The following is an 18,004-nucleotide window of genomic DNA, read 5'->3' as shown; positions in this document are numbered from 1 at the left end:
TTATGAATAGGAACGTGTGATAGGTTGAATATTAATAGGCGCTACCTAAACGCACTAAATATCAATTACAAACATAACAGAAAGCTAAGTATAAGATACTATTTTAGGCTTTCCAGACGCCTGATCCTTTTTTGCAAGCGAGCCACCAAAACCTAATACCAACGTGACTCATTTTTGCTATGAGGTCTGAAACCCCGAAGCCTAGAGCTTTTTGCTTACTTTGAAATATTAATAACGTTGCCACATAATGGAAGTGTAAAAGCCCAGCAGTGAATTCCTGGCATAAACTGGGAGGGTAGACACTGAGGGGCATAATACTATTTCACTGTTTTTCGCCCACACACGGATTCAATTATAGCATTCCAGAGTCTCAGACGGAAAAGGGTCTATAGACACCCCCCCCCCACACACACACACACACACACACACACACACACACAGCAGACTACTACGCCAGTCAGGACAGAAGTTTCTGATTTAATGTGGCGCTGATATTTTTTTTTTCTGGCTATATTTGGAATCCACAATTTTCGTACAAACGTTCGGATAAGGAAATGTGCATCATGTTGAATATGGAGTGGGACTGGCACACTTTACAGTAGATATGCTTGAAGCAGATCGAGATTTATGACCGGTGATGACAGCCTGGAAGAGCACATGTTTTTGTTACTCTGGTATGAGTGAATTGAGCTAGACTGAATCTGATGTTAAAACGTGCCATTATGAGGTATAAAGTTTGTTATCTGCTCGTGGTGAATGATGAATACTTCGTCCTCCTTTTGTCAGTACACAAAATTTCACAAAGTGCTGCCAAACAAAATCTGCTTAGACTGAATTAAATGTGAGTCTATAGAGATATAATTTTATTTATTTTTTGCTAGATCATGTCAGATAAAAAAATCATGAAAAGGGGTTCCAAGTTCTATCTCTGAGTGTGGAAATATGTGTATTGGAGAGAGAGAGAAAGCGAGCGAGGTGGTCTTGGGGAATTGGGGGGGGCTCTAGTTTGGGGGAGTATTTCCTGTTGAGAGCAGATGTTTGACACTGTCCAGGAAACTCTCTGTTTTCTTAGTTTTCTCTTCTTTCACATTAGTTGGCTGGAGACACTTCCAAAAAGGCAGATTCAACCTGAGGGGGAAAAAGACTTAGCCAGGGAAAAGTGACCACAAGTTTTTGGTTTGCAAATGTCATAGCTTCAGGTAGAAAAACAGACCATATGCATAACACATGAATAATATCAGATGTCCAGATAGGGGCCAGCATGTGCATAGAGAACATGTGTATTTCTCCCATTGGTTAATGTGCTGCTTTGGTGAAGAGAAAATGTGCACCTCTTTCTATGTCTCTTTATTTGTCTCAGTGCAATTTCTGTTAAATGAAAATGCAATTAAATGGGACTAGTGATAAACATTTCACTGAAAACCAATCGAACCATTGGTACTGTGAAACAGACATTTGAAGATGCTCTTATCTGAACCAACTTAGAATTTCAATCATATTACAGATGTAGGGAAGTGTAGCATTAGGAATCTGGGCCATCGGTGGGCTAGTGGTGATTGAACAGTCCCCCAGCGAAGAGATGTGATTGAACACTGGTCCACTAGAGAAGAGAGGTGTGAACCCTGATTCCCCCAGAGAGGAGAGCTGATTGAACCCCAGTTCCCCAGAGAAGAGAGGTGGTTGAACCCCAGAACAAGTTGGAAGAACCCTAGAAGAGAGAAGAGAGCTGGTTGAACCCCAGTCCCCCAAAGAAGAGGCAGAATTGTTATCCACTAAACTATACCAACCAAGACTGTAAATGAAAGACCACACAGGTAAATAATTCACATATACTGACCCACTCTGGTATGAACTCAGGCTGCTAGCATTTCTCATCTGGAACTTATTACTGGCGACAGGTCATGCAAAAGCTCGGTCATATGCTGTACTCTAATATTCTGCACAACCCATTCCACACACCCCCTGAGGCTGTCTGCATTCACCAAAGCAGGATTTAGTGAGCATACCTGTGTTTACTGTACAGCATGACTTTCCCAGAATGCACTTAGTCTCCCATCATGGGTGGGATCCTCCAGAGCAGCATGATATTGGCCAAATAGAGTGTCATTCAGTGAAGATGCAGGCAATGACCGATGCTGGCTGGCTGGCTGTGACCTGAATGAGCAGACAGGCTGTTTCCTAAGCACCAGTTGCCTGCCAGAGAGTGGGTTATCCCATTACCCAACTCCAGTACACCACAGTCAGGCAACCTCAACCCTTCTAAACCCATCCATACACCCCCAAAATATAACTCCAAACTCGCTTAAGGCCACCCTCCCCACCCCACCCCAGAGACATAACTCCTAACTAACTTAAGACCATCCACACCCAGACATAACACCTGGATGTAATTCGCAGACATAATTCCAAACTCACTTAAGAAGAATGAACTGAACCCCATCCCCCATAGGAATGCTGAATGTTGTTGCCTTTAAAATAATTTGAGTAGCATATTATTCACAGTTAAAGTTTATACAGTAATGTATTTGAATATGTGACATTAATACTAATCCTTGTGATCAGGATGAGCATGACTGTAAGGATACATGACTACTCTTCAACTGGCAAACTCTAGCAATAGCAGGTCAAAGAAGCATACACTAGGATTGGGTACAACTATCACTGTGATGATAATGTTTATTAGGATATGAAGTCCAAAACCTTGGTGGACCAGAAGGGTAGCATCTGAACCACAAGGCCCCAGTTCAGTTCCCAAAGGCTGGGGGAAGAGGCATTGAAAGGGGTATCCTGTGGTGGGGGTGGAGTGAAGGCCAGGTGGAGGGCAGGGAGAGAGGAAACACTGGGTATCCGGCCATCCACCATGGACTCGCCTGCTGCTTACCTCACCAGCGCACTCTCTGGGTAAGCACACCAAACGGAGAGAACAGGGGCTTCTGTCTGGTTCCAAAGGAATGGCGCTTTTGTGAAACCAATGGACATAGTTGTGCTTCAAGATACTACAAACACAAAGCTTTTAAATTAATGGACATGATTTGTGTGTGTGTGTGTGTGTGTCTGTAAATGGATATTTTATCTGTATTGATTTTGAATGTGCATTTATATTATGATGATGGGGAAAATTCCTAATTTGTTCTAATTCCAGTTCTACCCTGTATCTCATTTTGAGAATAGAATTCAAGTAAGGAGAAATGGTTCCTGGGTCAGAATAAAAAGTTCTACCCAGAGCTTTCATCACAAACTTCATTTCAATTTTTTTCTGAAAGCTTTTTGTGACATTACAGAAGTATAGGTATATAAGTCAATTCAGTATGAACCTTACTGTAATAACTAATTTGCTGAGTTCATGGAAATTGGTTGCTTTGAACAATGTGACTTAATCTAAGTTAATTTACATGTATATATTGTACCAGTTGAGTCTATAGACATGTTTCTTATTATATTTATTTTTGTTGCTGGTCCCCAACATAGCTGAACCACATTTGTTTAAGATATTTATGGCCCTTGCTTACCTGGCTTGATGGAAGCTTATTAGATTAAAAACATCTTCACTTGGTGCAGGATCCCAGCTAGACTGGACTGACCTTTTCAAATAACCGTTCGAATAAATTCAACAAAATAGGATCAATAGATTTGATTGGAGTTTTCCTATACAGGTAAGGTGAGTTATATCTTAACTGGATCAAAAAGAGGTTGAAAGTACACAACTCTGTTAATGGAATGAGTTCTGATTATGGCACTTTAATGCTGCACATTACAGCATTGTGTGCTGTAATATTAAATAAATCAAAAGAAACCTTTGATTGCAGTACAGGGTACTATTTGTATGGGGAGCAAATATTCAAAAACATTGGTACAGAAGATTCACATGTGTATTAACATAAGGGTTCATAGGCTACATTCACTTATGTAGATAATTTCCCATTAAAGATTTCAAGTGACTCATTGCGACTGTTTTGGTTTTCACAAAAAGGTCAATTATCACACATGCATAAACAGTGGAGTTGCACATGGATAGAAAAGGGGGTGGTGGGATGACCTCGCACACAGGATACACCTGAAGTAAGACACTGCACACACCCATCTATAAACACAGCCTCATATTGACATAGCACAAACACAGAAAAACACATAAACTGACAACTACACTGCACTGTAGTTGTCTAAGAATAATCTAAAGTATGAGTTTAAACAATTTTTTGACATGCAAAGAAGACAAAAAGTTTTCATCCACAATTCAATGCACTCTGTTCTGACCAGTCCATTGTTAACCATACAAAACCAATTTCATTTGGGCAAATCCTCTTCATCTGTAAATCCTCTTTGCACAGGAGCGGAGGGAAAATGTGTAGTTTATGTGCAGAGGGGGATGCCACACAAAGATTTCAGCAGTTGCCTTGGCAACACATATTTAACAGTAGCTTGCTATTAGATAACCCATTCCAGAGTTGCTGCATAGAACACTGCAGATAAAAACTAAACTCAGGAGGAGGATGTTTGCACATATCCTACTCAACCACATCAAATGATAATTTTTAAATACTTCACCCAAACAGGCTGATGTGACTAACTGAATGGAACGCATGAGGAACAGTTACTATAAGCTCCTTGGCATAATACAAACATCCTTGCACTTCATTGCTTTTCGGATCACTAATTCAAACTGCAAACATTATGAGAAGAACAAGAAAAATAACTATTCAGGAGCTATAAGATGAACTTTTATGAAGCTTACCCATTAATGAGAATTAATCTAGACTTATGATTGACAAACAGGTCTGCATTTGACAAACACGTCTATCCTGAATACAATGAAAGGGTTCAAAGGAAGATTTAGAAAACAAAGACCAATACTAGCAAATATTGTAAGAGTACTAATTCTTAATCCCTCCACACGTTCTTATTTCTCTCAACTCTAACGATGAATTCTATTTTGATCGTACTTCTTAAGCATACGTTGCACCTCCTCGTATAGTGGGTCCACACTGCCACTCTGTGGCCAAAAGCAGACGTTCGTCCGCTATGACGTTTTACAACAAAGGAATCATTAATCTTTATGGAGCGCTCCTGAAAATACACTGTCTTCATGGACACACAGCACAGCCTATTGTATTTGGATACTGAATCTTCTTTACATATTAAAAAGTACTGTACTACCTTTGTATTTTTTCTCTAACAGTGTTCTCAGTCAATGGTATCCTTAGCCTCAGGCATTTTTGGGGGGCATCTAAGCACTATTGTTCATCGCTCTGGATAACAGCATCTGCTAAGTAGTGTACATGTAAAAACAAATTTGCATTATAAGTTTAAAATAGAATAAACATAATTTTCTCCCATAATTTATTGTTTCAAACTTCAAATCATAGCTATAACATTACTTAAGCTATGTTCAAATAAATTGCACATATAATGCACAAATTCATTACTGACAAAAAACAAACAAACAAGTAAATTCAAATCATACATGTCATTTCAGTGAAAAATATTTTTTAAGTAACATCGTTCATTTTGTTGCATATAAGAATCACCTAGTTGACACTTGCAGGTGGGATGCAATTTAAATAATATATACTGAACAATCAGACAACAAAAAAATAAATTCAAAATAAATATTACAGTATCTTCCAAAACAGATCTAAGCAGTGGATAAAGTTAGTGAGGAGTGGATGGGTGGAGAAATACATTTTTTGTTTGTCACCACACCCTTATTTTATTTTGAGCACAAGACTTTGATCAAATAGACAGAAACTTCTCCAAATTGAACAATTAAAATTATGTTTGGGTGCAAATATTCAAAACAGACTTAATGTTTGCTAAGATCCTTGGGGAAGGATGTGAAGCCAACTTGATGTATTACACCCAGAGCAGTGTGTAAAGATGTGAGTGGGAGGCACAAAATAAATAAAAACATTCCAAGACAGGATCCATAGTAAAAGTGATTAAGAAATAGACCACAGTCAGACTTCATCAGTGCATGTTAGGTGACATGCAGTGAGATCAGGCAAGTGGTACATGGCCAAATTGATACTCCTCGGAACAAACTGAGCATGCACATGTGTAGGCATCTGGGAACACTAAACAAACCACCTCTAGAACCAATCACAGCTCCATGCTGTAATGGACCAATTAAATCCACCTATGAACCCCATCCCCATTCCATACATATCCAGGCTCTAGTTGGTCACTTCAGTGATGTTACAAATGACCAGATGTTCCAAATGGTTCTACGCATTTATTTGTTTTAAAAAAAGGAACACCCTGAAATTTCCTTCCATCACACACCGCCTACCACACAGCAAAACTTTGCCTTTGAAAATGTGTGGAGCAGTGCCAGGCTGCAAGAGGGGTGCTGAGCAGCAGGTCCAGCCGCACATTCCCCCAGCATGTATGTCCATACTTCTCCCAGTACAGGTGAACCTTTGACCTTGGTTGGCTTCCAAAGCTGCAGGAATCAGGCCTTCCTCCCTGGGGGGGATGGGCTTTCAGCAGATGGGAACTCATGGGTGTATCTTAATGTATCTCAATGTGAACCTGCACACAAGAAAAAGAGGTAAGGTACAAATGCACCGTTGCACTTAATTCTTTGGTGTCATGTTGTACATGACGATCTGCAGTTACCAACACTTAAGACCATACCTAATAACTGACGTTAAAATAACTTAATATTAACTACATTTGTGGCTCATTATCAAGCTCCCCATAATAGCTTCATTTTTGGGTTACGCCTCTATTTTACTACACTCGTAAGATAGGCTAATCCCATTCATAAACACAAGGTCTGATAATTAATCGTTCCGTCCCTGGAGTAATGTGTCGTTTTGCTCGAAGCTACATTCGTATTCAATTCATAACGTTAGTCTAGAACGTATCACTCAGTCGTGTACTCGAGGACTGTTGGCTCTTTTTTAGGACAGGATTGTCATGCCAGGTTCTTATCTGAGCTTTAAAAATCGGCCTTAGCACCTGACAGTCAAACTTTTACCTGTAAGCGCACATTAAACATCATCGAGGCAATGAGGTAGAGATATGGGAATCTGATTCGGAGTCTCCATGCAAGATCAAAAAATATCAACAAAGTCCTCGTTAGTCCCTTAGAAAAGACCCCGTAAGTCCGACCAGCGGATCCCGAAAATCGGAGTACCAGATACGACAGTCCCGCCATCTGATGCTGTTTGGCGTACAATCCTCGGTCAAAAGCGTATTATCCTGTATTAGGTGAGCATGATTTTATACTCGTTTTAATCTTAAAAGGATATTCCAAGATAGGTGAAGTCATGCTCCACCCTTGTACCTTGCACTACTGGTGCAAAAATGGTGGAAAAATGGTGAGACGCAAGGATGTCAAGTCAACTTCCTGTAACGCTCACATTACGGCATATCTGAGCTTCAAGTATTCATTTTAGACTTCTGTTCAATTCAAATGTTTATAAGCGATTGTTTGTTTGATGTATTATTCAAAATATATAATGTATCGCTTTGATTGTATGTTTCCACTACATTGGGCATTATATAAATGTATTTAAAGAAAACACAAACACAAATATTGTTAATATTTTTTAATTGGCCTAATTGGGTTGATATGGTAGCTATCATTTGTATTTAAATTGTATATTTATTTGTAGTTGGACCGGCTTGGGGCCAAACGTTGCTGAAGTCAACTTAAAAGTCTCCAAGAACAATTTAATTAGATACTTTGAAGAACAGACTTTTTTACTGAAAAAGTCTAAACCGGAAAAGAACTTGTAACTTTGCGAAGCTTGTTCCTTTATTGGGTGGTGGCTATAAACTTTTCTGTTAGTTGAATCCGGTTAGCTCAACGTTGGAATGTTAGAGGGAAGTTAAAATTTAGGTGAAGTTAAAAGTTGAAATTTTCAGTAGATTTCAAGTTCGACTGATTCGGCATAGTGAATAGAAACTTTGCTAAATATTTTAGGAATCTAGTGAAGGCTAGGTCTGGGCACTTGTTAGCAAGTCGCACATTAGCTAACAACTAGTTAGGTTAGCTAACTTGTAAAGGCACACAAGCCGAAGGAAAACGCTTCCAGATATCACAGACCAATGCAGGCCATAAAGTGCGTCGTTGTGGGGGACGGGTAAGCGGCTTTTCGTATTAATGTAATCTGCTGTTTTGAGCAAAAACCTCTTCGTCCGTGACTTAGCTAGGTTTAGCAGGCTAGCAGAGCTCGACGTTAAGTTCATTCCTTAGACATTTTTTCGCTAACTAGGTAGCTAGCTTAGCTATGTTTGGATGGACAATTTCGGTGGCGGTTAGCTGAGGTGGGCAAGTTTTGCGACGATAAGTGTTGGGATAGTACCTCCTATAATAAACTTTTGCTTTTATTAGCTAAACTGTAGACGACGATTTATTTTTCGAGTGAATATGTCAGATGTGTTAAAGTGGACTATGAAAACATCCTGTACATGGCTTAATTAAAAATACTTTAGGAACACGAGTAGCTATCCTAGCATGTCGTTAACTAACGAGGTGGCAGCCTCGTATGCAAATTGTGTGTGGTTACAACGGTTCAAAATTATGTAAACATGTACAAATATTCACAACATCAATTACATTGATGTTTCCCCACTCACTGCCTGAAACTGACGCTTTAAAGCTGTAGACTGAACATGATACTCGTTAGGTGTGTCTGTGTACTGAAAGTTTAGCAGTGGGCGAAGTGAACAGATTAAACCTGGGCAATGCTACTCATTGTCTGTTAGGGCATTTCACCTGTGTCCAGTCTTTGTTACAAAGGCGTTTTTTTCGTGTGGGTTGTTCTAGGTACGCAATTGTAAAGTTCAGAAGTGGGTGCGGTTCAGTTTATCGTGGTAATGAAAGTAGCCCCTATTGCCAAGACGATCGATAGAAAGCCCAATTAAATCCACTGGAATGGCACGCGAGCTGAAAACCAGTACCTTAAGGGGTGTTTGACGCATCATTAGCTCACTATAGCCAGTATTTGTCCTGTTCTATATAGGGGGTTTAACCAGTTGCATGTTGAAGTTCCCTACAATCTGACAGAATTGATTGTAATACGTTTTAAATGTTATTCCGATTATTTGGACCACATCTAGTTGTTTTTTTTTGTTTGTTTTTTTAATTAGTGTCAGTTTACATCAAAGAAAAATTTGCAGTCTTCCTTGGGCAATAAAGCACTCTGACATAGAGCATTTAGGTTCATTAGAGCACTGTGTGTGTGTGTGTGTGTGTGTGTGTGTGTGTGTGTGTGTGTGTGTGTGTGTGTGGCATTTTCACCTTTCTGTGATGTATGGTGTGCTCCTCAAGCAGTACTGTAGTTTGCGACTTGGTGAGTGCCAGCACACCCAGAATGTAAAGGAGTGGGTTGCTATTCCTTGCGGAAACACACAGACAAGGGGCACTAAAGTTTGCCTCTGCCTTTTTGTCCAGTTTTGTTTGGGTTTTAGGTTTATTTTCAAGGATAGTCTGAGCTTTCATCTCCATGCTAGGGGAAAAACCACAATTCTTTCACCATCAGAACCGTAGTACTGTTCAGTTTGGAGCCTCGAACCTCCAGGGTAAAACTGAAGCAAACAAGTTACATTTTTTATTGATATATATATATATAATATATATGTGTGTGTGTGTGTGTATACAAGCTACGTTATGCATTATATTAAGTTGTATACATATGCATACGACTTAATATAATTAAAACTACAAGCCAAAAAATATCATACATTTGGCTTTGTCAGTCTCAAAGGATGTCAAGTTATTAAGCAATCTCAAGCATCTTGTGTGGATTAGGCCCTGTATATGTATAAAAATGAACGAGTGCCAACAAAATCCTGGCGTCAGGCAATTGCTAACTGTTATGCGGAGCCTAGTCTTGAAATGACCTCAAGCACCTTTTCCAGTGTCAATTTACTTAAACTGTTTTCCTCATTAGTTAATCCTACACATTAATTTATAGGTGGTTTTAAAATGTATAGTATACCTAAATTTGTTTTGATATTGAAACCATGTCATGAATTTCCATACATCTCCTAAACATTGTCAAATGTCATTTATTATTCTTTATTATAAACCATGTTTTAGTCAAAACACAAAGTACAACGAGAGCAATACATAAAATAAAATGAAGCAGAGGTATTGAATGTAAAATGGCCTAATCAGTGTAAGATTGAAAAATGCAAGATTGTTACGTAACTGCGGAGAGTTTTTTCAGTCACAGCAACACAGTTATCTGCATACAACATTGTGAACCCTGTTTGGACTGAATTAGTTTAATGGGGATGTTTGTGATTAAATATATTGCACATCTCTACAGTGCTGAAACTTATACATCTGGGTGACTAAGCTTTAAGACTAGCGAGTTTCAAATGTGTTGCTTTTTCTCTGAACCTGGATGTTCGTGCCAGTTTGAATTTAAAACTTTGTTGACAGTTAGTAGTTTAACAGCATTTATTGTTGGAACATTAAGGAATTCACAGTGATGCAACTAGTAAGTAAAGATTTATACCAGTCACTGAGTTTAAATAATCGCCCCTTTAATAAGCCTGTGGGATCTTTCTTTTCTCATTGATGGCTTCCTCTCCAGATAATGTCTCCCAAGTAGCAAATGGGGTGCAAGGTTTACCATCTAGACCAAGCAAATGGTTGAGTGGCATTTCACAAGCATCCATTTTTGTTTGTTTTGCGCTTCACAAAGGTCTCTGGATGTGCGCAAGGAGACTGAATACTGCTAGTAATAGCTGTCAGGTTTTTTTTTTTTTTTCCAAAGTGAAACCACAGACATTTGTATCCAGACATGGCTAAAATTCAGATGACTGTTGAGTTGGGTGAAAACTGTACGTAATTTGGAATGTAATTTTCTGAAGGGAGGAAAAACACTGAACTGATTTGATTAGAAATAAAATCACAGAAAAGTGGGCTGTTGGGACAGGCTATGAAAGCCATCTGCAAATCTAACATTACCATACCACATAAATTCCCTTTATATAGCTCACACCTGATAAAATGATTTAAGTAAGCTTGTTCAGTAGAGTGAGACTTAATAAATCCAGACTGAAATTCATAAATAAGATTTTGAGCATCTAGTTTTTCTGTTCAAATAGTTAGTATTATGCATATTAAGCAAATTTTTTTTAATCTTTCTAGTACAAAAAACTCCACACATTCCTCAATATATAACACAATATAACAATATATATTCATGTAAAAACATTACTATCCTTGTCTTATCTGAAACTAAGACAAGGTCAATTGGTCTTTGTAGATGAACAGACTGTTGGTGGTTCCTTAATCAATTGATGTAAATCAGTCGGTGCCTTATATACATAGATCCATTTTCCAAATATCAGTATTAAAATCCCCAACAATAACCACTTCTGTTTTAACAAAATCTTCACTCTTGATGCATGCTTCATTCAGTAATTCATATAAATTACTTGGATAAGGAGCCGTGTAACATGCACCAATTTAAGATCGGCTTACATTTTGATAAAATAATACCCCCTCATACCGCTTCAATTTGATCATGATTTAAATCCTCTCTAAGATGTAATTCTGTGATGATGATATAAATACATACTCCTCCAACCTTTCAATTTGTCTCTACATGCAGTTATGTAATTTTTATTCCCTATTTAAATGTTTTTATAGTGTCCAACCATGTTTCTGTAACACACAAAGGATTGTATTACTCCTACAATATACATGAATGTGTATTACTTCTGCTGAGAGGCTTCGCGATCACTCTGTATTTCTTGCATGGACATAACAGGGATGTGAACTAGCTAACTGCAACCTGTTGCTCTTTGAAATCCTTGAAAAGGCTGTGATTTTTGTCCAACAAATGTTGGGTCAGGTTTTATGTTGCCTCTGTTTGCGAGACACTTTTTACAGCAGCACTTGTATAGAAATGGTGTGGTGTTTACAGGCCTTTTTGTTCACTTTTAAGATAAAATATCTCCATTTCACTTTGTGCTGCCTCTTTGTCTGCGAGTTCAGGTGTTGCTAAAGCTGCCATTATCTCAAGTCTAGTCTGAACAAAATGAAAAGGTTGTTTACTCTCTCCTATTGCTCTCAACTAATTTCCTGCTTGCTGTGTTGCAATCTCAAAAAGGATTTCTTCCAGAACGAGTCACACCTCACTAGCAAAGTCACCTGTCAGCATTGTACATACACAGGATCTTATTAGCCAGATCAAATATGCATTCGCGTAAATAAAAGTAGTGACCACAGGATTTGCAGCCCACGAGGAGTTCAGGTTGTTCTTACAGATACTGTAATATAATCTGTAATATAATTCTGTTCTGCTTTATTCTAGGGCGGTTGGTAAGACATGCCTACTGATCAGCTACACAACCAATGCATTCCCTGGAGAGTATATCCCCACAGTGTAAGTATCCATGCAGCCATGTGCCACAGGGGTATACTTTGCCTAATTTTAAATTGTTACATTTAGAGATGCACAATAAACTAAAATCTGTCAAATGACACAAGAATGGTAACCTAGCTTTCTTATGAAAGACATTTAATAGAAAATTCACTGCATTCTCATTACACTTACTTGCTTAGATGGGATGTGGTCTAACATGGTCATGCAAATAAATGTCAATATTAAGCCCATATAGATATACTTAATCAGTTATTTGCTGATGCCATTGTCAGTCAGTTCTACCAAGGAAAATTGATCATTAAGGCTTTTACTGTAATAATCACATTGCTTGTTACTCTGACATAGTTGAACATATTTCAGACATGTATGCATTTCCAGTTGAGCTTTTCATTTGATTTCACTTGGCATTTGGTTTTGGCAGATTTGATAATTACTCTGCAAATGTTATGGTGGATGGCAAACCAGTCAATCTGGGTCTGTGGGACACAGCCGGACAGGAAGACTATGATAGGCTCCGCCCTCTCTCCTACCCTCAGACAGTAAGGCGACTGGCTCAGCTAAAAACCTGTTTTCAGTTCATCTTAAGGGACAAGTCTTTTCATGTATACTGTAGGGGAAATTCCAACAATTATTGTTATCTTATTACAAAGAGCCCAGTAGATTTCATGATGACAATCTGTTGTGTGTAGGATGTGTTTCTCATCTGCTTCTCCCTCGTAAGTCCTGCCTCTTTTGAAAACGTCCGTGCCAAGGTAAGCCCAGCTAATGATTTAATTGGTCCTGTTCGGATGTCCACTTTAAATACTCAAACATATTTCATGCATATCTTGACCCACTGCAGTGGTATCCAGAAGTAAGACACCATTGTCCCAACACACCAATTATCCTTGTGGGAACCAAGCTCGATCTGAGGGATGACAAGGACACCATTGAGAAGCTCAAGGAGAAGAAGCTCACTCCCATAACCTACCCTCAAGGCCTGGCCATGGCTAAGGAGATTGGTGTGTGTGTGTGTGTGTGTGTGTGTGTGTAAACTGATTCCTCAAAAGATCATGACAAAAATAAAAATTGCAGGATATTCATGCGGGATACGTTTGTCCCCTAGGAGCTGTTAAATATCTGGAATGCTCAGCACTGACGCAGCGTGGCCTTAAGACGGTGTTCGACGAGGCCATCCGAGCCGTGCTTTGCCCCCCTCCAGTGAAGAAGAGGAAGAGGAAATGTTCCCTCCTGTAGGCACTGTGATCCCAGCTGTATTTAGAGAGAGACGAATGAGGTGGCATGTTCATTCTGCTTCCCTCTTCTTTGTGGCGACCAGTACAAGTTTTATCTTCACAAAACTGATAATCTCTAGATGTAGGAATGGGACAGATTGACCAGAAATTCATCTTTGCTTAGACAGAAACATGCTGAACATTAGAATATTCCTGCGGCCTTTGAACACAGATTTGTGAAGTTGTCCTATAACGGTTCACGTTCTTTTAAGAGCTTGTTTACAGTTTATGTTGGATTAGCATGAAGGTCTTGCCAAATAGCACTACATTATGTAGTATCTGCATTACAAACACTATAACTGCATTACAAACACTATAATTGTTGTATTTTCTTCTGACTTGAAAAATGATTGAACAAGAGCTAATGAATAAGGTAGGCAAGACAGAATGCCAGTTTTAACATATTCATTAACTATTGATGGGGTTTGTTCTGTCACCTTAAAAAAATCTGGCTGTAGTCATGGATACAGGACATTACTGGCAATGTTTGAATTACTTCTTTATAACTGTTTGCTGTACATTGTTTACTTCACACTGTAAAACAGTTGGCCCTAAATAACACAGCTTCAGAGATGTTGGAAAAGAAGCACAGATATACCTCCTGTTCACCCCAGGGTTGGGCTCGACTGGGTGTGTACAACCTACTCTACATAAACTTCCCTAAATACAAAAAATAAAGGTTATGTGCTGAGGCATGTATATGAAAGGACACTACATCATACTATTAGAATCCTTAAGTGTTTTAATGCATTTACAATAAACCTTTAAAACAGCTGTGTGTTTTAATGACGCATCCAGTAAAAAATTTTGGGTTTTTTTTCTAGAAATGGCAAACTGAAAAAGCAACAGCCTACTGTCAAACCTATGCTACGTCATTTATGAAGTAGTTTTTTCATCCTAAACAATATTTTTACTAAAATTCTTTGTACTCTAACCTTTAACAATCAAATATGTCCTATAAGCATAGTTATTGCTTAAATCTGTCTTTGGATAGTAATTAGTAGTTGATTCAGAGAGCATACACATGCCATGTATAGTGACATTTAAAGCTTGTTTAGCATATTTCCTTAAACCACTCTCCCAAGTGTGATGGCCAGTGCACATTCCACATCACAGGTTTGTCTGCACAAAAATAGCCAACATTGTAACCCTGTTTTTAGGGAGTATTCCAATCACTTGTTTAAGAGAAATAAATCAAAGTTAAAAGTGACTTCATCCTTTTTTTTTTCCTGTAGTTGATAATGGCAGTATCTCCATAGGGAAATGATATCCAATTAAAATTTCTTAACCATGCTACATTTCTCCCTAAAAACTGAAAAGTTCACTAACCATATTTATTTCAAGAGACAGCAAAGAACATTTTTGTAATAAAATACAAAAAGCCATTGAGTATAAGGCAAAGAGAAACTCCAGTGCTTGTAGCAATTACTTTTAATATCTATTACCAGTGTATGAGTGGCATACTAATGGGATGCTGGTGAGGTCCATATTTTTGCAAGTCCCAGATGATCATCTTGAAACACTGCATGCAGTTAGTTATGTACTGCCTTAAAGTAGACTGGAAGGACACTTCAGAACAATGTAAAATCCCAAAGGCTAACATTTCCAAAGCTTGAAGGTCAAGTGTCCATAAATCGTAATAAAGTTCCTGATGTGGTGTTTATGCTAAAAACAAAATAAAAAAAAGATCAATAATAGCACATGGAAAATGTGAGGATATTAAACACCATTGATTATGCAGTCTTACCATTCTACCAGTTCTGCACCAATTATATCATGGACATGGTACTTCATCTGCAATTTAACCTGTGAGGTGCAGTGGCGCTCCTCCAGCCTGCTCTTCAAGATTTCGCTGTATTTTGATTTTTTGACCATACCAAGAACAGCTTTGCGCCCTGAAAGAAAACAATCAGTTGGAAGTGTATACTGGAGGTAACGCATGTTTTGTGGTTCTACCCACCCTGAATAAAGTACTTGGTGAATCGACCAGAATTTGGAATTGCAAGCCACCAGCTGCCAGCGTCCCGCACAGTCAGTACTCCTGCCTGAACAAGCTGCCTGTGACAAAAGAGATCTTTAAATGCACAAGAAATGTTCAAGAATCAAATGTAAATTCTTTTTGTGGTGTGGGAAGATAAGCACTGACATTTTATTGTAATATGTTATATACAGACAAACATTTCTATATACTCCATATTCTCTATATGGTGTGGATCATCAGTACGTCAAGAAACTGACGAACCAACTGTACTATTCTTGCCAAATTGTGCCTAATATTGTCTATATCTTACATAATGAAACAACTGTTTAAGTGATTGTAAAAATATAAATAAAAAAAAACCAAACAGTATTGCCCATAAAAGTGATTCTAATTTCCTTACGTTATCTCTGAATCTGTGAAAACGAACTCCTTAAGCATTTTGTCTTTGCTGAAACTTAGGTCTGGGCAGGCATGTAGAACTTTATCAAGAAACTTTTCTACAGTTCCAAGTGTGTTCCTTCCAGCCTCCCCTGCCAGAACTTTGGCTCTGTAGTCCACAGAAAATACCAAGGCAAAGGTATCTGAGTGGAAACCCAGCTGGAACATGAACACTTCTCCATTTTCTCTCAATTCATTCTGCCAACAGACAGAGAACAGGTGGATAGGAAACACCCAGGAGAAGACAGATTTCCAATGTGTGATATAGCAGAGGTTTGTAGGAAAATTATCTTCACATAAACATTGATGTTTAAGATGATTTCACATTATGCCTTTACAAGGACATGTCAGTGTCTTTAAAATGCCAACAGGTAAACTGCTTTGACCACAGATTCTGGACCTAATTAAGGATGAAACGTCAAATTACCACTTGCTTATCCACCAAAGTTTTGTCATCATTTAAACTGTACAGTTGATGTTTGAACACAATTGGTGGAAGGCTGTCATTAAACAGTTTGCTTGGAAACAGTGTCATGAGATATTGTAACGCGGCCTTGACGTCAATGGATCCCTCTGTTGAAAAACAAACGAAAAATCTTAACATTTGCATTTAATTGGCTAGGTATGTATCATGATCTTAACATCAGCTCACTAGTACAGATAACGTTATCTTACCTTGAAATCCCGGTTTTCCAATAGGACTCTCAGACCCACATTTTCGTTTTTTTATGCAGAATGTGTCTGATATTAATGATCTCTTTCTATTCATAGCTGAAGACATGATTGGTCAAATCTGAGTTAGGACTCATGCCGGGATGGGTTTTGCTTACTAAATATCTGCTATTCATGTAATAGTTACCCAATTAAACTCATTAGCAAGCTAGAAAGCTAATTTGATTTGAACGAGCGCTTTAAAATGTATAGTTTACGTTCTGTATTAAGTGATATCCAAGGCAGACGCTAAACAACCCTATACTCGAGATAGCTACTGTTGATAAATCTAGCAGAGAATAGGAAGCATTCACTTAATCATCCTGCTTTGCTGAACTATTCGAACGAAACATCGTCCTCTGGCGCCACTGGTTGGCGTGGAGCAAGGTACCCACTATGCAATATCGGTAGGCGTCAACTTCCAGAGCCAGTAACTCATATTCACAACTCCCAAAATTGCATACATTCATAGACACCCTTATAGAATAGATCTAGCAAAATCTATCTTGATTTTATGAATTTACATCGTTTTATCAAATTATTATAAGTTTTTTTTTTCTTTCTAAAATAATCCTATTTAATTAATCTTCTTGTCCATACATATATATGGGTCTAGAAAAAAAAAAAAAAGAGACCACTACAAAATTATCAGTTTCTCTAGTTTTACAATTGATGGGTATGTGTTTGACCAGGCAGAGCAGTTCTGTTTTATTCTATAAACTACTGGGAACATTTCTTTCAAATTCCAGATAAAAAATATTGTATTTTAGAGCATGTTTTTTATTAAATGACTAATGGTCAAAATAACAAAAACAGTTACAGAAATTTCAGACCACAAATAATGCAAAGAAAACAAGCTCATATTCATTTATAAACATCACAATGCTAATATTTCAATTTAGGATGAGTCAGATAATCAATACTTGGTGGAATAACCCTGATTTTTAATCACAGCTTTGAGGCATCTTGGCATGCTTTCCACCAGTCCTTCACATTGTTGTTGGGTAACTTTATGCTACTCCTGGCACAGAAATTCCAGGAGCTTGACTTTGTTTAATGGCTTGTGACCATCCATCTTCCACTTGATAACATTCCAGAGGTTTTCAGGTCTCGAGATTGGGTTGGCCATGATAGGGTCTTGATCTGGTGGTCCCTCATACACACTTTGATTGACCTGGCTGTGTGACATGGAGCACTATCCTGTTGAAAAAACAATCATCAGAGTTGGGGAACATTGTCAGAGC

General features: G+C 38.3%; 3 protein-coding genes across 3 annotated transcripts; 1 reads left to right on the top strand and 2 right to left on the bottom strand.

The window, feature by feature from the left end:
- Positions 1-6,105: 6,105 nt before the first annotated feature.
- On the bottom strand, positions 6,106-7,296 carry smim10l3 (small integral membrane protein 10 like 3). The gene is made up of 2 exons (XM_027006746.3): positions 6,980-7,296; positions 6,106-6,528 (listed from the first exon to the last, which is right to left on the bottom strand). Exons 1-2 carry the CDS (start codon positions 7,157-7,159, stop codon positions 6,508-6,510), a joined length of 201 nt encoding a protein of 66 aa, XP_026862547.2. The 5' UTR covers positions 7,160-7,296; the 3' UTR covers positions 6,106-6,507.
- Positions 7,297-7,750: 454 nt separating this feature from the next.
- Positions 7,751-14,404, top strand: rac1b (Rac family small GTPase 1b). The gene is made up of 6 exons (XM_027006751.3): positions 7,751-8,090; positions 12,285-12,356; positions 12,778-12,895; positions 13,046-13,108; positions 13,198-13,357; positions 13,462-14,404. The coding sequence occupies exons 1-6, from the start codon at positions 8,056-8,058 to the stop codon at positions 13,590-13,592; spliced, it is 579 nt and encodes a 192-aa protein (XP_026862552.1). The 5' UTR covers positions 7,751-8,055; the 3' UTR covers positions 13,593-14,404.
- Positions 14,405-14,836: 432 nt separating this feature from the next.
- Positions 14,837-17,085, bottom strand: LOC113575308 (winged helix repair factor 1). Its single transcript, XM_027006750.3, has 6 exons — positions 16,725-17,085; positions 16,477-16,622; positions 16,012-16,247; positions 15,591-15,688; positions 15,378-15,525; positions 14,837-15,295 (listed from the first exon to the last, which is right to left on the bottom strand). Exons 1-6 carry the CDS (start codon positions 16,828-16,830, stop codon positions 15,250-15,252), a joined length of 780 nt encoding a protein of 259 aa, XP_026862551.2. The 5' UTR covers positions 16,831-17,085; the 3' UTR covers positions 14,837-15,249.
- Between the last annotated feature and the right edge of the window lie 919 nt (positions 17,086-18,004).

The sequence above is a fragment of the Electrophorus electricus genome, chromosome 3 (genome assembly GCF_041902795.1).
Source record: "Electrophorus electricus isolate QZ-2024a chromosome 3, ASM4190279v1, whole genome shotgun sequence".
Taxonomy (NCBI): domain Eukaryota; kingdom Metazoa; phylum Chordata; class Actinopteri; order Gymnotiformes; family Gymnotidae; genus Electrophorus; species Electrophorus electricus.
Note: the sequence above shows the minus strand (reverse complement) of the source record. Positions and strands in the feature narration are given on the sequence as shown.